Genomic DNA, 27,678 nt, shown 5'->3' on the forward strand with positions numbered 1-27,678 from the left:
TGGGTGAAACTGTGGGGACCTGTTCTGGGGAACCTTACCTCTCACTGCCACGATCTGCTGAATGCCGGAGCCTGGGAGTATGGTTGCCACTTACCAGGTGGTCTGCCATTTTCTCAAGAGTGTTGGAGGAGTACAAACGAAAGGTCTGGTTGCCCCAGTAGCTTTTGACACAGATGCAGGGCTTCCTCTCATCATACGGCAGGTACTGATAGTTCCTAGGAAAACAAAGTGCAGAGCAGATCGTAAAAGTAAGAAAGGAGTTCAGGGGGAGGCCATGGAAAGAAAAGATGTTTGGTGCTCTCTCACAGTACAGAAACCAAAGACACCACAGAATGTGTTCATATGTGCTACCCAGTGAATACATGGGAAGAAAAAACAGAAGCATCACTTACTTACAAGATCACATGCTTTCTATGAGAACCCTGAAAAGTCTTGAAGCCAGTGGATCTAATTCCAATGTTTTTCAGGGTAGAAGAAAAGCTACGCAAAGAGGCATGCCGAGAAGCTCTGAAATATTGTGTTAATGATGGGAAGCAATAGGAGTACAACATATAGCAGAAAAATGAGCAAAGATTAAAACCTGACCACCTTTTTAAGAGCAATGGCTTTGTGCACGGCACTGCCTGGCAGGACAGAGTCTCACTGACACTTTCATTTCATGGGACATTTTTTTGAAAACAGTGGGTAGTAGACATTGACATGTCTTGGCAGAAGCTGATCTACAGGACCCTGCTTAGTAAAAGTGACACCTAACTCATAACAACTCAGCAATAAAATGCATCTGCTGCTCTCTCATTTCCCACTTTCTATCTCAGGGCCAAGTTGTCATATTGACTTTTTTTGCAGAGCTACTTTCTTCTGGTGTTTACTGAAAGAGGGTCTTGTACTGAAAAAATGAGCAAGACACAAGCCAACCAGAGGCTCTGCAAACTTTAATGCACACTTGGCACAGAGCCTGGTGGTTTCATCAGAGTTGTGGCAGCCACGACATAAAAAGCATGCATCTGATGAGCACCTGATGTCCTCCCTTTATATAATACTACAGTGCTATGATACACCGCACTTAGCCATACTGGATTTAACACTAGAAGCTGCATCATTTCAGCTAGTAACAGCAGGACGGTGGAGAGCTTTCTAATGGAAACCAAGCTCTATAAACGGCTTTACATTCTTCTGGGAATGGCTCCAACCCAATGCCACGAATACATGCTCTGCAGCTCAGAGTTTTTTTCTGGTGTGTACTGATCTTGTGACTGTTCAGTACTTCTCCACTGAAACTGATTCTCCAGATAATAAAGAATAAAAGTTCTTGAGCCTCCTACTCTTCGCAGTGTCCCACAGCTGGAAGAAAAAATGGTTGCATTTTCCATTTCCTCTCCTCTGGGAGAGGCTGTGGTACGTAAGCTCCGGCACCTGGAGCACCTCCTGCCCTCCTTCTGCACTCACCTTGGGGGCTGCAGGGCTGCTTCTCACTCCTCACTCTCCCAGCTGCTGTTGTGCAGCAGTTTTTTTTTTTTTGTTGTTGTTGTTGTTTTGTTTTTTCAGTTTTTTGAATCTGCTCTCACAGAGATGCAAACAGCATCACTTACAGGCTCAGCACTAGCCAGCAGCAGGTCCCTTTTGGAGCAGCTGGAGCTCTCTTTGATCTGACATGGGGCAGCTGCTGGGCTCCTCCTGCAGCCCCCCACTACCACGTCCTTGTCACATAAACTCAGTACACCCTAATAGGTTTTTATAAGAGTTTTTCTGTTCAAAAACAGATTAAGATCATTCGATTGTCCTATGGAATATCAAAAGACAAACAGAATTTCCAATATACTTGCTCCTCAATAACCTACAGCAAGTTGAGCATTACACATCAAATTTGGTGAGCAGCAGAGCTATACAGGTCTTGGACAGTCAAAAATTTGGTGCTTTCATAAGAGGGAGGAACAATTCAACTATCTCTCAATGCCAGAACTTCTTGACCTGAAATTCACAGAGCTCATGAGTTCTTTCATGGGATTTGCTAAGAAAATTATATGGCCATGAAATAACTCAAACGGAAGACTGAGTTCTGAAGTTTATTACTCCTTCTATGAGAATTTTGGGGAACCACTTTTTCCATGTTAGCTTATCCATGCCATACATTTTGATATAAATGTGGAAAATTCCTGGCAATTTCATGGTGTCCACATTAGAGGTCTCATTGGTCTGCATGCTCTTTTAATTAGCTAGTGGTTTAATCTCCAAAATGGACTCTTGTTATTGTTTTCTGCTGTTCATTTATGATTCAAAACCACCGAGTTTATTTAAAATATTGGTATCCCATTAAGTACTGATTAATACTGAATATAACCAGCAATGAGACCGGTGAGATTCCAATATGAGGTGACAGTACTAAAGTCACTATTTGGTATCTGTGGCTGGCCAAACTGTTTTAGATAGCACAAGAGGGAAAAAAGAAAAGGTGCAGCATTTTACATAAATTTGAGGAACAGGGACACATAATGAGAGCAAACTTGGCTAATATTGGAGAGAGTCAAGAAGTAAATAGTAGATTTGAAGAATGATTCATTCTTTTACAACAGTTCTTTAAATCTGAATTTCTGTTAAGGGAAAAACTGAAAATCTCAAAGTCTCTCATGGAGGATAATAACCTAGCATGTACCCAAATATGCAATCCTGGTAATGAGGAGAGGCAACTGTCTTTCTGATAAATATTGTTTTTCCCCTTTTACTTATTTATTAGCTATAGAAAAAAGAAATCTGCTATGGTATTTTCATTTTTTTTCCACTGCCTCTTATTTAATCTGGCTGAACCTCCAATTGCAGGAAAGGATGAAAGTACTTCTTAACTTTAGGGAGGCCCAGAAACCAAACAGATACAGGTTCATATTTCTCACCTGGCCCTTATATCTGTAAAATGCTTGGCAATGCCTGGCCTTCTACAGAAAAAGATACCATCTAGTCTTGCCACTTGGCTATATTAGGGATTGTTCTACCCAACAAAGCAACAAAGAAAATATTTATTTTTATTGGTATCTTTGAAATGAAATAAACCTTTACACTTTGTTTATAAGCAAGGTCATTTAGAAGCCTTCTGCATGTATTCATTCATTGCTCCATCCTTTATTTTAAGAGGACTATTTCATCCTACTTTTGTTACTACTTGCTTTTCAAGTCTACATCTATAATTATTAGCTCTGGAAAGTGTTCAGGGAAACCGTCTCTGTCTTGGCCAGATGTTTTTTTGATGTGTTTTTCTGCTTCTGGAGCTGATCACTGGATGGATGCTACTTGTGATCAGGGTATAGGACCCTCAACCAGGGACAGAACTGAAGGAGTTTTACTCTTTCTTACAGCTTTCCAAATGATAAGCAGCATACGACAGCCCTTTTAAAAACATCAGAACAAGAAGTTAAAGAGCCCATGAAGCCAAAATCAGAAGATAGTGAAAAATGGCATGTAGCCCATCCACTTCAGTGGAGGCTGGAAAATTTACCGTTATGAAAGATGTGATTGCAGATGCACAACATCCACTTTTGAAAGCCTTAAATCCACACAATTGGTTTAATGCTGCCAGGGTTAATTAATGAGTCCCACAGGATTATAAAATAGTAACCAGAGTTGTGCATGATGAGGCGTTAAAACATGGATCCTCACCTGTTCCCACCTGTGATTAGTGGCTTCTCAGGGTGTGTGGTGGATATCAAGGGTACCCCGAGGTCATGAGAAATTTCATCCTCCTTCTCATGCAGCAGACTTTCTTCCACTTCTCCACCATGTGCCTTCTTTTTCCCTCCAGCTCCCACTGACACTCCATCAGTAACTCTACCAAAGTTACCTAGAGACACGGGATTACAAGTGAAGAGATGGCTGCCTTGGAGGTGGTAAATTGGAATGAGGTTTTAAAAAGAGGAAGAATATTCAAAGTAAAAAATCTTTGTCCCCCCCCCCATGTTCATTAGTTGTTCTGGCCATTCCCCAGCATATAAAGGTCCTAATAATTTAAGTCTATCACAATGTCTTTTCAGACTCCAAGACAGGGCTTTCTTGCCAGCCCTACCTATTAGGTACCTAGGGTATCACAGAGTGGTGTGATTTTCTGTTTGCTGGACCCTAGGAAAACAAAAGGAACTTCTGCTTTTGATAAAGAAATTCAGAAGCAAAACCAATACTGTTGTTGATATTTCTAGACCCAGGAGCCTCTATGTGTGTTTGATTTAAATAGCAACTGTATGTCTTCTTTACAACATGTGTATGATCATCACAAAGTCTGATCTCAGAAGTGCTAAAGCTCATTTTCAGCCAAGAAAATTTTGCGAAGTAGGGTTGCAGAGGAACCTTCAGCAATAACAATACTTGGAGGCCCCAACTTCATGCCTGAATCCACACAACTCTGCTAACAATACAGCCATCTTCTCTGGTACGATTTTGCCTTAAAGGGCAGTTATCAGCACTGGGGAAGAGATGCATCCATCAGAGTGGTAATTACAGATTTTATAAGAGACAGATAGAAAACATTCACTGCCGGAAAAGGGTGTGCTGAGTCACCCCATACAACATCACAATCTAGATTTTAGGTTCGTCTCATCATGTAAATAATGGATATTTGCCAAATGTGGATCTGAATTTCAACTGCACAGATAACTGACAGATGTTCAGGTCCAGAATTCAGAGCCAGACTCATCTTTAGTATTAACTCCAACAAGACTCAGTATCATTTCTTGCCCAACTATGTACATGAGTTTCTTGTTATTCCTAGCTCTGCTTCCTGCTGAGTTTCAGCATGAATCAATATCACTCATTGATTTCTCTGTTTGTCAGAGTAACTCTCCCTGCACACATACCCTTACAAATGAGTGTACCAACTTATGTAAGCACTAAGATGGCAAGTGTCAGGGTGTTACTCTGCTTTTGGACTCCAACACAGACATAAGCGTACCCCTGCAAGGGAAATAAGACCATTTCTGGCTTCTCTCTCTCAGGGGAAATTTCTTCTGGTTTGAAAATATCCAGACAACATTCATGAAAATGTCTTATTTTTTCTTTAGTCTGCTCCTGGGGACAATTCAACTCCAAAATGAGGATGCTGCTCATGCAGTACTGCCCTGCTTTACCCAGAAAGCGAACAGGACTTATCAGGAGGATCTCACAGGGCGAGCTGGTGCATTCATTTTGAGGCTTGGCTATACAATAACACCTGTGCCACACTCACAAACCCACACGTAGGTCAGCAGGGTTGACCAAGAGGGTCCACACAGATCCTCCCTGCAAAGAGGCTCCATCACAGCCAGGGACAAGTTGCAACGAGCACTACAGAATGAGTGCCATCCTGAGATAAACCTTTTCAGTTGGATCTCCCAGGAGATTTGGAGGCTAAATACTGGGTGAGTCGCTGTGTATTGAGTGGGAGGATTTGTATTAATACAGAGCACCTGGGAGTAGAGACAGCTAAGTGACTGGAGTAAGCATGATGCTACCCAGGGAAATGATGATCAGAGTTTAACACAAACCTGTAATCCCTGCTCTGAAGGTGATGCCTGAACCCTGAGACAGAGCTGTCAATAGCACATAGCGTCCACTTGCAGTCAAGACCTCCTCTCTGCTTTGGGGATGAGCTTAACGCACTTACCAACGGAAACCTCAAAGGTGATTGGCTTGTCCCCAACCTTTCTATCAATCATTGTGGCTTCAAAAAATGTCCCAAAGAGGAGGAAATCCTCAATTTTCTCTTCATAGATCTATTGGAGAAGAAGGAGGCAGAAAAAAAAAAAAAGACATTTATTTTGTCTTCTCCTTTCTTTTATAGCACAGAGCCTTTACAAGTCTCTAGTAGCTGTGTTACTGTTGTATATCTATCAGTCTGAGGTGCTCAGTGAGACAATATGTAGGGAGAAGTAATATCAGTCTAACAATCTGCTCTGATTGGAAAAAGAAAAAGAAAAAGAAAAAAGATAAAAAAAGAAAAAGAAAAAGAAAAGAAAAAGAAAAAGAAAAAGAAAAAGAAAAAGAAAAAGAAAAAGAAAAAGAAAAAGAAAAAGAAAAAGAAAAAGAAAAAGAAAAAGAAAAAGAAAAAGAAAAAGAAAAAGAAAAAGAAAAAGAAAAAGAAAAAGAAAAAGAAAAAGAAAAAGAAAAAGAAAAAGAAAAAGAAAAAGAAAATCTGTATGACTTTGGTCTTATCAATAGTGTCCAGCTCTGTCAGATGGTCACATAAAAGTCATCACCTCTCGCTTCATACTCCACCTCACCAGTAGTCCATATTAAATGGTTTCAGTATATCCACATATTCTTATACCATCATTCAACCTACGGCAGTTCAAGGGCTTGAGTGCAACAGCAACAACATGTCACTATCCTGAGAGAAGTTATTTTGCAGTAAGTGTAGCATTTTCATTGTGATAGTAAATGCTACCACACTAATGCATCCAGGCAAGGGAGTGCTTGTCCAGCTCTACTTCCCCAGGGACGACTGTAACCTACTGCCCTTGTGTTTGTACTGTCAAGACATTGGCCTTGCTCAGGGATGCTCAGTGAGACCAGTAAGACTCCAAGATTTCTGGCATCCACATTTTATTAGATGCCAGCCCTGTGCAAGAGCCTACTGAAACCAAGCAGCCATTGATTTTTTTTTTTATTCTTCTGTGCTTTAAACCACAGGAACAAAGGCGGGCTCTCCGTGTGTGTGGAGCAGTCCTTTGCTGTTTACCTTACCTGGCATCACAGCATAGGAACTGGTAACCTTGTTTGCAGCTTTTCACAGACAGTGGAAGCACAGGAACCAAGCAGTCTCAACACAGAAGCACACCCTGAAAAGGGTAACGACCTTCTGTGGAGTTTTGAGACTCAGTTTGGCTCTTTATAAACCTACTGGAGACCCATCCAAGGAAAGCTAGCTGAGACCTCCAGTGCTCTCGGGTTATTAACAAAACAAGCTATTAGTCCCAAGACAAGACTAAGCTCAAGCGAGCTGAATTTTTTCGTTTGAGTTCTCCTCAAATTCACATCCTGACTGCCACAATCTGCCTGATGCAAATACTACTGATTTCACAGCATGAATACCCGTCTCCTGAAGCCCATTAGGCAAGATCAGAACTAGTGTCTTTTGCAACAGTGAGGCAATGAATAAAACATCAGCTGTACATGAATATTTGTTTCCCTGCCTTTTGCAAAGCAGAAACTGCTTTTGACATAGCCCATGACCTCTTCATTTTAAATAAAAAAACAAAACCCTTTGCTATATACAGCAAAGGAGCATAGGTCTTCACCGAAAGGATTAGCAGCATCTCAGATCAAAGTTAACACCACAAGCAGACTGCAGCTCCAGAGTAGCGTTAGCTTCTCTGCACCTTGATTATTTTCAGCACGAACCTAGAGCGTGGTGTGCCTAGTAAAGCTGAGGCTCAGAGCTTATGACCAACACATCCACCACACATTATAAAGAAAGCAAATTACAAATGTTTAATGTCTTTTTGCTGTTTGACTCAGTCAATAAAGTTGAGCTTTGGGGCCAGGTAATTTGCCTCTGTAGTCTCAGAGGCACTATGCAACTTTTTTTTGCCTTATTTGTAATGGCTCCCGTTCCTGCTTTTCTTTTCAGAGAGTCGTAATGCAATTACTGTGTCTACTGTAGCAAGAAATATTGCTGAATGTCAAAAACAAAAGAATATCAAGCAGCATTGCATTATGTTGTTGCCTTTTTCTCATTCAGTATTTGAAACTGAGGCAAAGTTATCAAAAATGAATCCTTATTACTATTATTAATATTTATTTGTGCTTCAGCAGGGTTTGTTCCCCTGCCCGGAGTATTTAGCTAGTACCTAAAACCATATTGTCTGAAGCCCTCATAAAAATGGATCTCCTCTATATAAAGGAAAATCTATATGAAAATAAATTACTTTTCATGTCACGTCTATTACAATCTTCAGAGAAGACCTGAGGGACGAAGGCAATTTACAGCTATATAAGCGTATAAAGCAAGACCAGGGCACAGGCTTGCACACTGGCGTACAATTACCCATACCATTTCTCTGCTAACACACTCCTTGACCTGTTCCAGCTAGCACTCATGCAGGCAATGATGGGGCACAGTCTAAGAAAAAGCACTTGACAAGACTAGACCTCAAGATCAGAGAACCATTTCTCGTGTTTTATTTACTTGTAGAGATGGAGTCAGAAGACCAAGAATCAGATCTACTAAAGGACACAATTACCTTAGGCACTAAGGTGAGACTCCCAATACAAAAGCCAAAATTTTGATCAGTGGCATGCTGCACTGAAGGGGGAAGAAAACTGGTTAAAAAATATTTTTTCTTCCCAATTATTTGGTAAAAAAATAGAGCTTTTGCTCCCAGACTGTGATGTGATGGAGCAAGGAATCAGAGAGTGGTTCAGCATCTGAGCCCACGTTTGCCACAACTGCACAACCTCATTAAAGCATCATAGCACAGATCCTCCAAGGTTGCAAATCCGTACAGCAGGTGAAGGTAGTAAATTTACATTGGTTAACTTCAGCTGAGGCTAAGCCAATCTAAACCTGCACTGAAAATGCAGGACTAAAGGAAGAAAGTTAGACACAGCCATCTAGGCTGCACTTGAATCTCTCTGTACTTGCAGAAATTTTACATCAGTGTTTCCCTACTGACTTCAATCGACAACTACCAATTTTCTCAAATGAGTGCAGGAAATCAGACTTAATTATTACAATTTATTCCCTTGGCTCTCTACCATTTAGCAGGTATTACATCCTGTAAGGTTGTAGTAGGAACACATGGATGCAGCTAGTGCAGAAAGGGCAATAGGGCAGAAGAATAAGTTTTATGGAAACTGAGTCCTAAGCGATACTTCCCGTCAGTTACAGATACATATTAATGCTTTATTTTATATTAATGCTTTTTTAAAATGCTAATATTAATGTGTTGCTTGATTATGGGAAGATACCAAGACTATGGAACCAAGACGTAAAAGCAATATTGCATGACCAGAAGCCAAATACACAAGTCAGAGCCGTCCTCAGAGGTACAGGGACACATGTTAATCAGTCTCTTAGTATCATACTGACCTCTGAAGGCACATCAAATGGCTCGACTTCCACTTCAGTTGAGTTTGTCTTATCTGAAGGAGAAGCTGACTTTCCATCCTCTCCTGCTTTGTCAGTTTTGTCTTTTCCTTTGGCTGCTTTGGAGTCTTTGTCTTTAGATGGCAATTTGATATCCTTGATAACCCTTGAAAACTTTGACTCACGGGCTCCTCCTGAAAGTATCTCCACAGCAATCTCTATGAAGAGACGTCCCCTGAAGGAGGCCCCTTCTCCAAAACCTTCATTAAGCTCCTGGTGGTCATCCATGAGGCTGTGATTCCTGGCTGAGCCATAGAGATTGATCCAGGCAGGCCCAAAGGTAGGCAAGAACCCTGGAGATAAAGCACATTTAATGGCATTTCCATTTGGCATTAGCGCGCTCTCCTGACAGTCTGCTCAAAGAAAGCTTGCCTCTTGTACACCAAAAGCCAAACCTGGACCCATTTTTATACCAGTGGAGACCAATTCACTATTTTTCAGGGCAATTCTTAGGCACCAAGGAGCCTCTGTCAATATCCAGCCAGGGACTCTGCCAACCTGAAACTCTTTCTCAGAAGCTATTCATACTACATGTGCTGGGTGCATGGAGCCTATTGCACCTCTTGGAAAAAAACAGAGCTTGCTACTACAGACTGAGGACTGGGACACAGTGGGAGAGGCTTTCTCGCCTTGCCAAGACTGTTCACAAGCCCATGCCACTGCCCACCTTATATGATTTATCTTTTTGTTGTTGTTGTTGAAGGCCTCAGCTACAGATTTAAATTGCGAAGTTTAAGGAGGTACCAGGGGTTTGCTGAGCTGTGATAACTGACCATGTTCCACACTAGGATAACACAGCATAAATAAGGCTATAGAGGTATGCTCAAACATCAGTGAAAAGATTCCAGGTAGTGAACTTCACATACATGAGGGCTTACACACTAGTCTATGTTACCTCCTTGAGCTGTGATGGCACTTTGCTCTTCCTGGATAGGTCAGAAACACAAGCCCATTATGCCTGTAATTTGCACTTTGTGCTTTCATTGGCAGACAGAAACTAGCACAAACTACAAACTTACATCAGTCATTCCTAATGAGCTAGAACAAGTTATTGCCACAGTCACAAAAAAGGCACCAAATTACGTAGCAGCCCCGTAACAAGAAAATCAGTGGCACACCACCATACAACAAGCACAACGAGATGTAACTTCAGATTAAGCAAGAGAATAGCTTTCAGAACCAACAAAAAACTTGGATTTACTTGAGCTCTGGGAATCCCTGAAATGGGATTAATCAATGCCCAGATCTCAAGCAAGTAGATTTTACTGTAGGGACATATTTTGGAAACTGCATTTTTCCTTTTACCTTTGTCACCATCTTGTTCATTTGATATTTTCTTCAAATCGATGAAATGGGTGGCTAAGGCCACGTCATTCATGCTGCCTTCATCCCAGACCTGGATTTTGACTCTTCGGCAGAGTGGAGGGAACATTTCCTTGAAGATAATCTGTTCGTGCCATACAGGATCTGCACAGTTCTTTTGCACTGTTGTCCGACCCTGAAATGAAAGTCCAGCATATTTAACCCTAGAGGGATCAGACTCTGGAGAACAGCAGTGAGTATAGCAGAAATTGCACTCAGCAACATCTCTCCAGTCAATTTTTAAGCACAAATATCCTATCCTGAAAGTTTATCTATAAGATTGTTTATTTTCCCCTCTGTATCTAATAAAAGACCACATTATGGCTTAAGAATTCTCACCTGCATATGGTGGAGCTTGGAATAAAATCTAATTCTTCAGGGCCTTTATGCACAACACATGTCTAGGAAGCCAGACTTTGGTGTTTCTGCTACAAACTGCACATCTTCAAATGGCTTTTGAAATACCTTGGTAGTACTAATGCAGTGCAATTTGTCTCGTAAGATGAAATTCATTATAGCTGCCAGGCTGTAGGTACCAATGGAATTACCTTAATCGAGGCAATTTATCTAGTATAAAATATGATTACTGTGGCTCGTGTTCTGGGCACACGCCTGTGTGCTAGGGAGGTAGACTGGAGCTCCTCCTAGCCTGGAGGAGAGGGCAGGACCATAACACAGTCAGTGCAGCTGCGAGCCTTCTACTTTCACGTTTGGTGAAGACAAACAAGTGAAAATGCCCACGAACAATACCTCTAAACCCATATTTTACATGCCAGCCTGCAAACTCGCATGTCACCCATTCTTGTGTCTTCTTCAGATGTCTATTAAGCCTGAAGTTGCTGCACACATTTGACGAAACATTTTAACCCATACTAGTTTCAGATGTAACACTTTGCAATTTGGGTTCACAACAAAAGATGAAATCAGCACCACAGGCATCATTCTCATGCCCAAAACATCTGTAAAGCATGAACTGGAGTTCACTCCACAGCTTCCATGCACACCGAAAGCATTGCTGGTTTAAAACCTTTTCCAGTCAGATTCTTTCCTTGTGAGGTCAATAATGAAGACAAGCTCCCTGACACGGTGCTTCACGGACTTAACAGAGGAACCAAATCCCTGGGCTCTGGTCCTCTTCCACCATCAAGTCAGAAGGCAGCTCTCTGTAGCACCGTTTTAAATATTGCAGGAGCTGCAGGAGTAATGAAGCCAGGCATCGCTGAGAGTCTACTTGAATGCTTCTTCTGTTGCTACCCCCAGAAAACTTGCAAGGTTTTCTGCTGAATTACAGCAGAATAATTCCCCAGTGAATACACATCCCTAAAATCCAGATTGCACCTACCTTACTGATTTCAGTCCTGTTTTCTTTCTTCACTTTAAGGAGACCAGAATATAGGACTGACGTAATACTACACTGGGTGATTCACTGTCTTGTAACTGGATGTTTCAGTAACTTCTGCAGAATTCACTTTCCCCTCCTGCTGCACAACTCTAACCTACAGCTGTGAGGCTGATACCAGTTCTTCCACTGGCATTAAGTATTTCCTTCACTTTGTTCCTGCATAATTTAAGAATTTAAAATTTTCCTTCTGATGAAAGAAATATGCCTTCCCTGATTTACATAACAACAATATGAAGGACATCATCTCTATTGCCTGCCTATAACACAGCTAGCAGGAAAGAAGGCCTACATTTGTGATCAAGAGGATCCCAATTACCATTTGACCTGCAAACATGACCACCACATAGGGATCCACAAGGTCCTTACTGTCACCTATGAATGCTTTGGTGACATTGGCCATGATGCTAGAGTTCATCTTCGGAAGCCCTTCTGCTTTGTAAATTCTCACATAAAATCTGGCCCATGGTCTTTCAGATGGAAATCCTTTGGGGATCAAGAGGTTCCTGAAAGCAGAAAGAAGCCAAATCCTTAAAACAGAAAACTCAGACAATGAAGTGATGTTTTTCTCCAAAATTATCATCTCAAGTTAGCTTGTGTTCTGAGTAGGCACAAAAACGGGTACGAATTTGTTTCTGCATCTAAACTAAAATGTTTTCTGGTTACCATGAGAAAGTGGTACAGCATTATTCAGGAAACACTTCTATGTGATAGAGAACTAACTACAAAAGTACGGAAAACATAGTTTGGAGGTGACTTCTGGACATCATCTGGTCCAACCCCCTGCTCAATGCAGGTTCAGCTGGATCAGGTTGTTCAAGACCTTGTCCAGTAAATTCTGAATGTCTCCAAGGATGGAGATTTCCTGCTCTCTCTTTGTCCCTGCTACATTTGATCACCTTTATGGTACAACATTTTTCCTTATATATTCTCTGAAATTCCCTTATTTTAATGTGCATCCAAAGCCTCTCATCCTTCTACTTTGAAAAGAGTCCAGCTCTGTCCTCTTCATTAGACAGTTGAAGACAGCAGTAAGACACTCCTTAATGCATTTCTTAAGGCTCAAGTAACCAACCCACTCCCCCTCTTGTAGGCCATGGGTTCCAGCCCCCTGTCATCTTGGTGGCCCTCCTTGGACTTTGTCCCATATGTCAGTACTGACCAGAAACATTGCTCTTGTAAAATGTGAAGTATGCTGGCAGCTCATTACCAACTTGAATTTCTGTATTTTACGTGGAGAATGCACTTGAGTTTACCTAAGGATATAGAAAACATCTATGTACACACATCTGATAGATGGGAAGGAATAGCATCTCCTCGTGCTTTTTCTTCTTACTTCACTGCTTTTCAGAAATATTTCAGCTGGTTTCAGATCAATGAACCTTCTGTCAGGGATAATCTGGCACTTAGCCACAGGGCATGGTCAAGTCTATCAGCTACAGAGAAGTGACCCTTATGTGCCTTTCAATTTAGATGAGAGGATTATAAAAAAAACTCTCTTTGAGCACATCAGAACAGCCAGGTATACGGTGACTTCTGCTATTAACCCCGCGTTAGCAAGGCCAGGACTGAAAATAGAGCAGAGGACTTTTGTGGTACTTAGTAAAGACGAATGCATTAAAATACAACAAAACAAAACAAAAAATCTATAGCAATACTTTTCAATCTGCTCCTCAGTATCAGCTGTTTTCTGTGTGGCTTGTATTGTGTCGCCTTTGCCAGTCACACTGATGTCACACTTCAGGTATCCCTTGGCTCCCGTCCTAATGTCAGCAGGGTCTGTGAGAAGCGCCCACTTGTCACAAAAATGATGACCTGTAAGATAGACAAACAAACACGCAGCTAGAGGTGGGTGCAAAACATGCAAATATTCATGCAAATTCACCCACAACAGTCCTTGTTTCAGCCGTGCTTGATCAACCCTCCTTATGCAAGGTCCTAAAACTTTACATTAAGTCATTGACCATCACCTTGGGTATGTAAAGGAGTGAGAGGGGGAGACCAGAGTGTGCTAGGATGCTCTGGGGTCCCAGGGCTATGATCAACCCTCAGACACAGCTGTCCCATAAAGCTATGAGTAAGAAGTTCAGGGCAAAATTCAGACACTAGAGCAGCCTATGTGACTATTCAGTCAGGCTATTTTTCTTCGTTCATTAATTCAGGAGCCCTGGAGAGAGGATGGCCTGAATGATTCTGCTGTTTTGTCTTTAGATGCCATAGCTGATGCCATAGATGCCATAAATACATCCATTCCTAAAGACTGAGACAAGACCTGGTCCTTGAGTGACTGTGGAGGAAAGAAAGATATGTGTTCTGTGGATGGTTGTAAAAACAGACCAAAAAAAAGGGGGGGGGGGGGGGGGGGGGGAGGGGTGGAGATAGGTAATCTTCTCTTAGCTTCAAATTTCAGAAAGAACTGGACATCTCTGAAGATGGCAGGTCAGGTGGAGCCATGGTCACCTCTTCATCACTTCCTTCATTCTCTCCCCCTTTCTGGTCAGCCTCTATTCTTACCTTGAGCTCTCCTCACAATTTCTTCTATGCTCCCTTCTCTCTCCCTACCTCCACCCATTCTACCCCAACACATGTGGTGGACCTTCAGCTGCTCTGCAACAAGCAGGTGGATTCAGGTTTTGTAAGCATTCAGGTGCCCACTCTGACTCACTAAAGAAAAGCTGGCTCTGATAAGTGCATCCACCAATGAGCAGATTGTCAAGATGTTTTCAAGGTTGAACTTTTTTTCCCAAAACTTCAGCTGGTTCTCTGGAACCCATATAGGAAAACAATAAAAAAAATGCTAAATTTATCCCTTGGCATATACCTCAAACACCTTAGTGGAAAAGCAGTGCACCTCCCTCTTCCCTCTTCTCATCTTATTTAACAGACAAAAAAAGACAGAAAACGTACCACTTACCTGGCTGACTATACACTGTCCCCAGATCTACTTTAAAGGAGCCTATCAGCACACTCCCAATCAGTTTATGGTGCATAACCTGTTAGAAAAAGACAGATTAAAGAATGTCATTATCTCTCTTCTCAGCATAAGAAAGAGCAATCCAAAGATCACATTCGGTTCAGAGGTAACAAGCAGTGATGTTCGGCACCACCCAAAGATGGCTGCACATAGCTGCAGATACAGTGAGCATTTGAAATCTCTTCTTCCTCCATGCCTTGTGCCAATTTAGAAACCAATGCAGTCACATCCAGGTGGAATCACAGAGGTTCATCCCAGCTCCCAGGATTAAATAGGTCAGGAATCAGATGGATGCATCTTCACAGCAGATGCATTTATATTACTTATCCTGTCAGTTTAAAATAAATCATAATAAATATAAACACATGGGGCACAGCTGGTTCCACATTAGGCTGCAGAAATTGTATCACTTTCTGTGAAAGAGCCGAGTTGCCATATGAACTGAGTACACCCACAGGAGAAAGAATTAAAGTGTTTCTTTGCAACATGTCAATGTGAACAAAACCAAGAGACTCGATTCTGCTTCACCCCCCACAATATTAATGAAGTCAGAGAAGTGATATAGATGTAAATGAGACGGCAGGCAGGCCCCAGTGAGTCTGTCTCCTTATCCTTCCTGCCAAGTAATGAACTTAATTTAATTCAATTCAAATTTAATTAATAATATTCCTTTGTCAGATAATTTCTGAATCTATGTACTTGTGTGTCTGGTTTTCAAATATGTGTGTGCGCTCCATCTTTTAGACAAGGCAGATGCTAGCAACATATCCCAAAGGAAGATTGGCTCTGGAACTGCATTTGTGAAACAATAAGATTCTCATCTTGGTTCTGAATAGTTTTAAAGTCTGAATGAAACCCATTCCTTGCTTGGGAAAAAGTTTCTGAAGGCAGCCTGATTTATCTGGGAAACGTTGGCCGAACTGCAAAAAGAAACTAAAACCCTGGGTCCACAGAAACTAAATCTAAATGTTGGGGCTAAATATCCACGTATCTGAGAGTATTTTAGGGATGTAGAAGACTTCCTACCCTGGATTTCGACCTGTACATCCTTGGTAGAGATACATGCCTGTTGTAATTTTTCATTGGATATTTCATGTGACTTCATTTTGTGCATTATTCTCCACTGTGCCACTGTGATTGAGGGATCATACTCACTTATCCTTGGTAAAACCTCACTTCAACATGGAAGGTGTTGAAGTAGTGTGAACAAAGAAGCACTTTTAATTCAACACTTTGATTAAAGCTTAAAAATTAAGTGACCTTTGTGTGGAAGAGAAGCCAGAGTGAAGCCATGGCTTCACGCACTGGTGCTGCTTTCTCTCAGTCCCTGCTGACACCAGGTCCCATCATAGCACTGGAGCCTTACTCTGATGAAGCTGGACTAGGGCACCAATGGGGGAAGAAGCCATGAAAGCTGAAGAGTTTCAAAATTACACTTTTGGAGGAACTACGTGGAAACAAGAGCTTGTCCAAATTGACTATTTCCACCACAGGATGGATGGAAGGGGGAAGTCGGCTGTAGGCTTTCTGTGGCCAAAAAAAAAAAAGTTCTTTTATGATGCAGAAACAAGAGGAGGGTATGTGGTAAATTCCTATGGTCTTGTCTCAATGCTCTTTTATTTTCTCTCCAGGGCATGACAAGATGTTCAGACAGTGTTAGATGTGTAACCCTCACTACTCTAAGCTTTAGGAGATTTGCTGCGTGAACTGTGATGTCCTTGGAAATGCCTTCTATTCCTACTGAAACAATGAGGGTTTCCACTCCTTGTAGAACACATGGCACTTCTAACTGCTGAGGAAATACCTCACTGCTTCTATTAAGTGCTCTGCATCTTTCCCAGTACTTTTTCAAGCATATTTTTCTAATGCAGCAAATAAGGTAAACATGAAGTTTATAGTGAACGCCTTCATCTTCTCTGAGAGGGAGCATTGTGCCTAATCTACATGGTACCTCATTAAGGGTTTGTGGCTTTCCAAACTTGATTGACTCTATAGATGACTGAATGTTTTTCTTTGGATTTTCTGAGTGCGGACAAGAATGAGCAGTGTTCACGTAGGGAGCATTTCACTACTGAAGATATAGGCTTAGCGTGGAAGAGGCATCTACTACAAGGTTGCTGGAATGCACTGGGAGATATTAACTAAGAAAAATATCTATTCCTTAGCAGGTGCTAAGAACCAGCTAATCTCATTTTCTTCTCAAATGTAGAGTTTTAATGCAGCTAGAATAACTGCTGAACTGATGCGCAATAGCACTAATCTTTTTTGATTTCCTTGAGCTTCCAGATGCAGATGAGTTCATTTTCACAGATTAAATGAATTCAGTGCATGAGTGATTGCTAATAATGGAGGCTGCCAATCTTTGCTTTTCCTCAGGTGAGTTTCATGCTAAGCAAGTGCTGGGAAGATTTCCATACCCCAGGGTTTCCTCCTCTCCCAAAGTGTGTTTCCTCTCTTATTTATTTCTATTCCTCTGATACGTTGCCTTCTCCAAAATTGTATTGCAAGGTAGTGATTTTCTGTTTTCAGCAGCATACAGGAGCATTGCACTAGGTTAGTGTTTTCTTTTAAAATGTCATTTTTATCTAAAAGGCCTTCTTTAATTTCTTGGTCTTGCACCTTCAGCAGGTATAAATCAAAATGTTTTCTGAGGCTGACAAAACTAAGCAGATTGATACCAGTAAATGCTGGCACATTCTCCCACACACCCCAACACCCTCAGAAAGCTGGCAATTTCCCCTCCTCCACTGGATGTATGGAAGCATTATCTAAAGAATTCCAGGTCCAAAAGACTGGTCATACCTTGGAGAAAAATAACTACACACCCCTAATAGTTCACAGAAGTTGATCTGTCAGTGTTATCCTGATACTAACCATCTCAGAGGAACGTATGGGGGCCATACATTGTGATGTAAGTCATAACAGTGAGACAGTTTCTATTCCCATTCAGAAAATGAGCCAGTGTCAGCCTGTAGTAAACTCTGTACTCATGGATACATGAAGGTCAGGTGTGCAGATACCCTGCAGAAGTACAAATTTCATGTATTTGAGCTGTGGACAGCCCAAGAGCTGCTGCTGAGGATAAGGTACCTGGATATCTTAGTTAAAAACAGCTGTATCTGAGGAACTGAGATAAGCCAGAAGTTTCATTAGCCATTTGATACAAGGTGAAGCTTGAAAACTAAAACGACAAAGACAATGCTGACAACTGTTAACTAAGGTGAAATTTCTCCTTCTACCTCACAGACTGCCAAGACAGCAACATGTGTCCCTGAAAATACACACCTAATCTTCCATTACATCGAGCTTTACATTCCTTCAAATCATTGTCAGCTGCCTTTCTTCCTTTTCCTCTCCCTCTCCTTCCTCCTTCCTACTCTTCATGCTGCCTTCATAGCACTCTTGGTACCTAAAATAATTTCTCCTTTTAATTCCACTAAGAAGAAAGAAACATTTAGAGCCAAAATGACATAAACAACAATGACCTTTACTTACTGTACTGGGCTTTCCTAGGTACTTACAGAGATGTTGATTATTTTGTCGAACAGAAACACCTGTGGTCCAACGAAATCAAACACAAAGTACTGTGGAAAAAAAAAGGACAGCAGATCAGAATCATCCTTGTGATGGTAGCAGCACTGTCAGCAATGTGTCCTGGTGAGAATCGTGAGAATCTGGGGGTGTGGGAAGGTGGTGGTGGGCACAGCAAAGCCCTTCCTCTGCTCCCTGGATCACCATTTCTGTAACCCAGACCGATTTGCCCTCTCTCCAGTTGGCCCTCTCTCCTTGCATGGCTGCATAGCACGGCCCATGGCACTCTGCATCAGAGGTTATTGTCAAAAGGGACAAGAAGCATGAGGAAACCCAAAGGAGTATTTGTTCTGGGAGTTGTTTTCATGTGATTTGTCACCAGCTGGGAAAAACATACATCAAGGAAGGGTTAAAGCAGGGAAATGGTAGACAAGGGAGGATGGGGTAGTTTAGACAAATCTCCCAAATGGATCATATGGAAAAATGATGAGGCAGCAGTAGTGGGGTGAGGCAGGATGTGATAGGGAGATCAGGATGGACAGAGCTTCAGAAGAGAAAGAGCAAAGAGAGCCAAACTCAAGAGAGCCACTGCCAGTGCTTTTCCAAGCTTGAAACTCAAACAGCTCCTGGGCAGACATCCCTACACAAACAGGCAGATGCTACCAACTTTGCCCATCCCTGTTCAAGCTACCAGCCAGTGAAGAACACCCAGAACAACTGAAGAAAGTGCCTTCCCCAGGAGAGAGCACCAACCTCATTGTAGAAGGGGGCATTTGTGCCTTCCTTCACTGTTGTTTGCTTCTTCTCATCACCAATCTCGATGATCACCACCGGGTCAATGTTCTCACCCACCAGCTGCCTGGCCTCGATGATGGTGATGGCAATCTGCAGGGTGCAAGGACACCATGTACTCTCCCAGGCTCACCTCCAGCCCACCCTGGGATTTCACAGGCACATAAGGGCTGTCACCCCCTGCTCACCTGGTAGTTCTGGGATTTCATCTCCTCTTCATGAATCCTGGGCACCAGCTTTGCCCTGTGTCAATCACAAAATAGTTCATTAGGCATCTCTAGGCAAGCACTACTACTTGGACATGTTTTGGAAAGACTGTCACTAAGCTAGCATTGTTTGTGGCAGGTGGCTTTGTCACGAGCTGTTAGGCTTGCTTTCCCCAGCAGTCACTCAAACACCATCAGAGGGACATGCGTGGTAGACAGGAGTAGCCCAAGGGCTCAGACCTGTGATCAGATGAGGGCTGCGTAGCGAGGTGAACCACGGTAGCTCTCCTTGGGCAAAGCCCATGCACACAGAAAGCAAAATACCTCCCTCCTCTTCTGTTGGAATTTGGCTACAAGCACTGGTCTGCTTGTATCTCTCAGGAGCTCAGAGCACACTCAAGGACAGTTGCTCAGCTTTGTAACTGGCAATTTGGTAAGTGCCACAGTTTGTACCTGAGCAATTCCACCTCCCATGCAGAATGGTGCCCAGTTATTCTTTTACCTTTTCCTATTGCTTCTCATGAAGCGTGAAGAGGATGACAGGTTTTCATACATGGCAGAATTCAGTGTAATCATTCCTTGGGTACTATAGAATTTCATACCTGGATATGTATGGCATGTCTCTGTCTGTCATGTATTTGCCAATAGGGAAATGCTTTGCATCTGCACAACCCAGAGCAGCTACCTGCCATGCATGGGAATGATTTCACCCATTGATGCTGTCAAACCTGACTCCGTTCCTCCCCCATATGAAAAAACAACTACACAAACACTTGGTTATAGAAGTTGCTGTCCCCTTTGGCTCATTTTCATTAGCAGCAGAGTTCAGGCCCTCTCGGCACCAATTTCAATCTCTCTCTGCACTGGATAGCACCTGGTGACAATCTGTCTTGAGCTGATAATATTTTGCCAAGAAGTACATCCCACTCTGTCATGTGGAAGGAGTGAAGGGATCACTGCTGTCAGCAGATGGATTTTCTGTCAGCAGGTGTATTGCTGTATGGCAATGCCATTCCCAAGAAGGATGGAAAAAGTATTTTGGGGGATGTTAGATAAGATATGCCAAGGACAACCTTTTCCTCTTTGGGCTTAAGGATGCAAAAACACTGGACAATGCATTGCTGTTCATCAGGTCTTCCTCTTCCTCTTCTTGTCTTCCAAGAGTGTCATAGTGAAGATTCTCACTTCCATCATGATCACCTGGTGAGTAAAACAAATAAGAAATCTTTATGCCTCTGATATTTGTGAGAAAAAGATAACTTGGAGCAGTTAGCAGCAATGAATTCATCAACATGAGCTGACTATTTTGTTTATTTATGTATCATAATTAAAGATCACAATTAGGACTTGTATGGAGCAGCACGGATGAGCAGCAGCTCCCCTTCTGTGCAAAACCATATACTGCATGTAAATGCCCCTCTCTTCACCCCATGTGCATTCAGGCACATATGCGCCAGTGGCATCTGATTGCCTTATCTCTCATCTGCTAGAAAGATGGTGGGACAGACTGTGAGTTTTTTGCATGTATTTGCAGGAGCGAGTCTGCCATTCATGGTTTGTTTTAATAGTGTGGCACCCTCCGGTTCCTTCCAAGTGACTGAAGTGGAGCCTAAATTTGAAATCATTTCTCAAAATTTCAAATCACTTCCACAATGCAGAGATGATGAACTGGAGATCAAGAACAGAAAAAGAGAGTTGAAGAACACGATTCATGGGATCTCTTGTAGACAGCTATGCTCAGATGAGACAAATTGCTTCCAGTAGTGTCTATTTTAGTTCCTCACCAAAGAGAGTCTCAGCCAGTAGCTCAGAGGTACACATCTACATTTGGACAGAGAAGCCCTTCCCACACTGCTCTGCTTTGTCCTCCTAGTCCAAGGGAAGCACTACCAGCATTTCTGCCCCTTGTTGAGTGTGTTTATGTTCAACACCTGCCTTGGGAAGGGACTTCTGTGTTTTGGGTGAAAGTTTAGAAATTGGTTGCCTGCAATTGATTCTGATACATACATATAAGCACGAAATGTTCATTGACTCTGGACTTGAGCTATTTCTGGTCTAGAAGCTGCCAAGTGGCACCCACAAAACTATTGATGAGTTGCTCAGCAACACTCAGTGGCTTACATGACTTTATGGAGACAGCTCTACATCAAATGAAAGAAAATACATTCAAGTGTATTTTTTGCAAGTGCTCTATGGCACTGTGTTCCAACTACAAAACTAGACAAAGGGTTTTAATAGTGCTTCCCTGTCTCTCTGCAACGGTATAGTTCCTCGAGGAGTACTTAGAAACTGCTGATGGTAGCAAAGGACCATCCACCATACAGTAAATCTTACTTGGATTTCTAATTTTAGCACTCATCAGGTTTGAATGCAGCTTTGGCAGCTGGATTCCACAAGCCCCTACTCCAAGCAAACCACCAGACAGGTACAGACAGATGGGACTTTTGCTATTGCTGCAAAGCATAACTGCATGAGCCAGCTCCAGCCTGGGTGCCCTACTGCCCTGTTAGTGCAGCTCTGTGTTCGAGCTGACATACTTTTTAATGAAGGTTCCTCCACTGTAAGTCTCATATAACATACATGCTCTCTGTCTGCCCCTCTGGCTCTTGTCTGATGTCCCCAGAACACAGGGAGGGGGAATTGCCTCTGTGTAGACATGGTTTGCTTTGCACCCCTTGAGGGAAAGGTGTCTATTAACAGTTTTGCACCTGTAGCACTAAGCTCCCATGACAACCCCCATATCCTATTTACTCTAGAGCATGCTGTTTGATTATGGGCTTGTAGTACTCTGTACTGTTTGCTATGTAAGCTAAAACAGATAAAACTTTCCTCTCCTCAGCTGGGAACAGGCTTGTGCCACTGTGACGTCCTGCCTAGACCACCCTTTACAAGGTTTTTACATGTTGTTTCTGTTGTGATGTAAACTCTTTGCAATGCCTCTTTTGTTTTACAGATCCATTCTCCTGACATTTTAATATCTGAATCAATATCCTTTTTTACTCAATAACCATGTGTATGCTGCACATAACTGATCATCAGGAATTATTCCCTCATGTGGATCCATCAAATGGTTCAAAGAGTGACCAAACTTCCTCACTGCACACTTCCTTTGGGTCTCCTAAATCCAAATCCCCAGTCAACCAAGACAGAGCAGGTAATTTCTGTATCTTTACGAGTTCAGACCCCTCAGCAAGAAGGCATTAATGAAATGTGTGAAGATCACAGAATCATAGAATATCCACGTTGGAAGGGATCCACAAGGATCATTGAATCCAAATCCTGGGTCCCCAAAGGACCACCCAATAAATAAGTAAATAAATAAATAGGACCATGTGTCTGAGAGCATTGTCCAAACGCTTATTGAACTCCAGCAGCTCAGTGCCGCGACCACTGCCCTGGGGAGCCTGTCCCAGTGCCCAAGCACCCTCTGGGTGAAGAACCTTTTCCTAACACCTTCACTGTCCCAGCTCCATGCCGTTCCCTCGGGTCCTGTCGCTGTCCCCAGAGAGCAGAGCTCAGCGCCTGCCCCTCCGCTCCCCTCGTGAGGGAGCTGCAGGCCGCCATGAGGCCTCCCCTCAGCCTGCTCTGCTCTGGGCTGAACAAACCAAGGGACCTCTGCCGCTCCTTTTAAGTCTTTCCCTCTAGGCCTTTCACCATCCTTGTATCCCCACTTTGGACTTTCTCTAACAGCTTTATGACTTTCTTATACTGTAGTGCCCCAAACTGCACACAGTGCTCGAGGTGAGGCCGCACAGCGCAGAGTAGTGCAGGACAATCACTTCCCTCGACCGACCAGCAATGCCGTGCTTGATGCACTCCAGGGTACGGTTGGCCCTCCTGGCTGCCAGGGCACACTGCTGGCTCATATTCAGCTTGCTGTTGACCAAAACCCCCAGATCCCTCTCTGTGGGGCTGCTCTCCAGCATCTCGTCCCCCAGTCTGTACATACAGCCAGGTTTGCCCCTTCCCAGGTGCAGAATCTGACACTTGCTCTTGTTAAACTTCATATTGTTGGTGATTGCCCTGCTCTCTGACTTGTCCAGATCTCTCTGCAAGGCCTCACCACCCTCGACGGAGTCAGCAGCTGCAAGCATAAGATGCAGCATAAGGACTCTAATCCATGCAAAGACTCAAAGGCAGTATTTGAAAAATCAGTTACAGAGAACTGAATGCTTACATGGAAAACAGAAGCAAATTATAGCGTAGTATTTCTTGTAGAGCATGGAATATTTATAAAGCATAAGATAAATAAAGATAAATAAGATAAATAAACTCAAACATAACTGTAATTACTAAGAAGCTCAATAGTGTTTGGTTTTCTCTTTCTCTAAAAGCCAAGATCCCTTGCTGTAAGGACCAGAGGAAAATCTTTTTGTTTAAGGTAGTGCCCTTTAGCTAAACAGCGTTTATGACACAAAATAAGTATTCCTGTTTCTACCCAGCAGTGAGTCAAGATACACATGGCTGGTTTATTGCAGCAGTGTAATTCACAGGCTGCACTAAACCCTTAGGAGTCCATGTTTTAAAGATCCCATTAAATTTCAAGCATGAGACTGCAAAAAAGCACAAAAAAGCAAACAATTTGTTGTGGCTGAAATATGAGTTTTGGTGAAGGTGAATGGGAGGTCTGTGGGGATAGGAGGAAAATGGCAGTGGTACGGTGTTCTAGAGAATGCCTCCTTAGCTTGAGAACCAACAGAGTGTTAGGGGGTAAGAAATAAAAGACTCTGCATGTCTTACAGATGTACCTACATCTGTTAAAATTAAAAAAAAACACTCTGCCATACATTTAAGAGGAGAACTGTTACTAGATAAAGCTCCCAGCTTTATTTAGCCAGCCTATCCAGCCATAACAGACTACTAAAGTTATGTTCTGCAGTTTTTAGAACAAGCATATCTTCTGAAAGAATCATACAATGATGTATCTATCTCTAGACTATAAATATAAAAATAATAATAAATTTAAAAAAAAACTTTTAAAAACATGCCATCTGTCTATGGAAAGAATCAGGCTAACATTTTTGTTTTACTCTATCAGATACAGCAGTCTGAACTTGCAGGATCTGAAGGTGGATTTAACAGAACAGTTAATATAAAAAGAATAATCTCTCTGTTTACTTAAGAGCTATAAAGAGTTTACTGCCCATTTTATCAATATTAAGACACAATTCAAATGAGTTCACATGAAATTAGGTATAGTATAATCCCCAACTTGCTCTCGTTAGTTGCAGTATTTATTTACAGGGCCTTACCTAGTGCATCTTTGTTTGCAATAGTCAACCCTTTCTCGCCTTTTTTCTTCTTCTTCAGCTTCATGCCAGCAAACAGCCCCTTTCTGAAAAATTAAGGAAAAGCAATCATTGTAATAGCTTCCAGCCCTTCTCTGTGCTGGACTCTGGTTTAAAGACCTGTTGAGAGAGAGATCTGATTTCCATGTGAGATCATTATATTATGATTTCCCTTCTATTGAAAGAATACAGGGAAATGATCTGGATTCTTACTTCATCTAATTTTGTTTATTTTTAAAATTTGGCAGTGTACAGACAAACATGACGAGAGCAGAGCCAGAGCTTCATTTCAAACCAAGACAGCAGGAAGAGTTAAAAAAGGAAATCCAAGTTTCCAGTTCTACTGATTTCTCCACACATAATTCTTATGCCTGTGATGAGACCAGAGATAAAAACTTCTGACAAATTATAGGTTCCAGGTCAAAAGCAGTTTTGCAGTGAATAAGGTAAACATAAAAGCATTTGTTTAAACGTTATTGGTAAGGATGTGCACTGTGCTGGCGGCACATCCGCCACAACAGCTCTTGCCATTTATTTATTTAGTTCTCACTCCCTTCCAGCAGCAAAGCCACAAGCAGAGCTGGACAAGAGTTTCTCCCCAAGCTGTGTTGCAGGGGTGCTTCAGACCAGCATCTACCCCAGCTACCACTGCATGTGGCTTTTCTGCTCCCACTCCTTCTTATTCTGAACTAGGGGATTAATCTGGTTTAAAACTAAGCCTACTAGAGCTCAGTGGGGTTTTAGGCACATCATTTCTCAGACCATGCCTGGTTAAAGTCACTCTGTGGCCCCAGTAAGGCTTTCTTACTTCTTGCATTCATTCTGTTTTAGCCACAGCCCCTTGCCAGGAGCCTACCACCGTCATTCAGGAGCAGCAAGTGTTCATGGGGTGAGGTCCGGCATGGCCCTGGGCTGGCTGCCATCACGTATAAGACATGACAAGACACTCATCGGGGACCTACACAGTCCTGCTTCCTGAGAAACCAATGGCAAAATGCCCTGCAGCAGCAGGCAGTTCAATGCTGAGATAAGCTAAAACATCTCTCCCAGTGACAGCACAGAGCCAGACTGGCTATTCAGAGCTTTGTGCTGTTTTGCCTTTTCCTATTTTAATCTCCCATTGGTCCTTCAGCTCTTTTGTGAGTAGAGAGAAAGAGCAGTTGTATTTTGTAGAGTTGGTTTTACAGAGAGGGGGAAAAGGAAACATCTCTATAAAAGTCATACAGTATTTTGCCCTCAACGGAGAGTCTTTTTCTTTCCATAGCCCATCCAAAGAAGGCAAGAGAAGAGCCATGAGTCCCTCCTTCTTGGCTGCCAGCCAGCATCCCACCAAACCTTTCTTTGCCCTCTGATGGGGTCCAGCAGCAGCAATCCTGGAATAGGACACTGATGCTGTTCTGACATTTCACAAGTGCAGAACAAAAGTATGACTACAAGAGTAATAAATTTATCAGTCTTCAGTTCAGACATGACCTGCTGCTCCAAACTCTGCTCCTCCATGTCCCAGAACCAAGGCACGAGTTGATGCCCTGCAAGGAAAAGCCATGGGGTGGAAGATGGGACTTCTCCCCGCTGTCCCTGAGGAGGGCTCAGCATAGCATCTCTTCTCAGCAACAAGGAAGAGAAACACCATTTTTCCATTAAGGCTGCACTCAGATTTCCCCTTTCAGCTCGAGATTTTGAACAGAGGTTGGGGAGCAGCTGCTGTCCTGCAGTTGCATCCCTGAGAGATTAAAGTGGGGAAATTTAGCACAGCTGTACTTTGGGAAAGGACTGGCTGGTTTTTGTTTATATTCATAGTTTTCTTATCTCTTCTTCCTTTAACAAAGTGTGATTTAAGCTGCATGATTCATTATTTGAGAGGAGACTGGGGAGTGGAAATCGAATCACTGAGCACTGGAGTGTGTAGTTTAATTTTTCCAGGTTTCTGACGGATTGAACCAGTGGTTAATAATGATCCTTAAAGTCTGCATGTGTCATCTCTTGCTGCCAAAGTAGGTTTGGTAAACAGTTACAATAACATAGGAGACATACACAGAAGTTCCTCCTTAATGATAAACTGGGCAGCACTTGGAACAAGGGTGGGCATTAATGGTCTCTTGGCTTTGAATGCCTGAACTAAGACAAAAAAAAAAAAAAGAAAAAAATGGAGAAAAAAATAGTAGAGAAACTATTTTGGAAAATATTTTCATTAGATAAAAACTCATGGACTTATTTTGAATTAACCAGACCACCCTGACTTATACTCAGAAATCCAAAGGCGTTGCTCAGGATTCATTTTGCTTTACTTCATGGTGAAAAATTCACATTGTTGCAGATATCGCCTGATTGTTGTCAGCATAGTTCAAATTTCACATTCTGTATACACAGCAGTGAAATAAATGGTTCTGTTTGCAGGCAATTTGGTCCTCTTCAATTTGAAATGTCACAAAAACGTACATCAGCATAGCCGAAACATTTCATTTTGAAATGTTGAAATTACATACTTTTATATTTTGAAAACAGACTTCTTTACAACTTATTTTTAAAGCTGAGACATTCACTGAAACCCACACAAATTTGTGAGCAGTGGTGGATTTCAACCCACCTAGAACTTCCCTTGTATTAGGGTACTGCTCTCTATCATTTTCCCAATTGTTGGTAGCATTAATTCAAGAGGAGGTCTCTGTGGGCAGGATTTAATACTATGGTTTTTCCAAGGAAACAAATATACCTCGCATTTCAGAGGGGGAAACAATCTGTAGTGCTTGAGAATGTTGTGCTAGTAACTCCAGTAACAAAAAATACAGGTGGGGAAAGTGAAAACACAAAACATTTAGGATAATGGCAATATTTTTTCAGGATTTCCGTTGGCCACAAGCATGCAGTGGTAAATAGTCAGCACATTTTTCCCCGTTGTCATCAGAGAAATTGTTCGCCTGTATTGGTGTAGCAATAAAAATAAGTTTTCTGGGAAAGTGCACAGTCCAGCTAGCCAATCAAGCATGCATCCACTGAGTAAACCTAATAGCAATCAATGCTCAAAC

At 42.2% G+C, this 27,678-nt stretch overlaps 1 protein-coding gene across 6 annotated transcripts in view; it reads right to left on the reverse strand.

Moving 5' to 3' along the window:
- The window catches only part of FER1L6 (fer-1 like family member 6), a 107,126-nt gene that overhangs the window by 40,621 nt on the left and 38,827 nt on the right, over nucleotides 1–27,678 (reverse strand). For all 6 annotated transcript variants that reach the window (XM_083827423.1, XM_083827426.1, XM_083827424.1 and 3 more), the window contains 13 exons: nucleotides 24,617–24,699; nucleotides 20,438–20,564; nucleotides 19,347–19,401; nucleotides 19,120–19,251; nucleotides 18,357–18,419; nucleotides 14,776–14,854; nucleotides 13,520–13,676; nucleotides 12,181–12,367; nucleotides 10,406–10,598; nucleotides 9,044–9,393; nucleotides 5,618–5,726; nucleotides 3,646–3,826; nucleotides 95–215 (listed from right to left, as the gene is read on the reverse strand). In XM_083827423.1, coding sequence (XP_083683549.1) covers nucleotides 95–215; nucleotides 3,646–3,826; nucleotides 5,618–5,726; nucleotides 9,044–9,393; nucleotides 10,406–10,598; nucleotides 12,181–12,367; nucleotides 13,520–13,676; nucleotides 14,776–14,854; nucleotides 18,357–18,419; nucleotides 19,120–19,251; nucleotides 19,347–19,401; nucleotides 20,438–20,564; nucleotides 24,617–24,699 — 1,837 coding nt within the window. The remainder of the gene's footprint in view (nucleotides 1–94; nucleotides 216–3,645; nucleotides 3,827–5,617; nucleotides 5,727–9,043; nucleotides 9,394–10,405; nucleotides 10,599–12,180; nucleotides 12,368–13,519; nucleotides 13,677–14,775; nucleotides 14,855–18,356; nucleotides 18,420–19,119; nucleotides 19,252–19,346; nucleotides 19,402–20,437; nucleotides 20,565–24,616; nucleotides 24,700–27,678) is intronic.

Source organism: Anser anser (genome assembly GCF_964211835.1).
Source record: "Anser anser genome assembly, chromosome: 2".
Lineage (NCBI taxonomy): Eukaryota > Metazoa > Chordata > Aves > Anseriformes > Anatidae > Anser > Anser anser.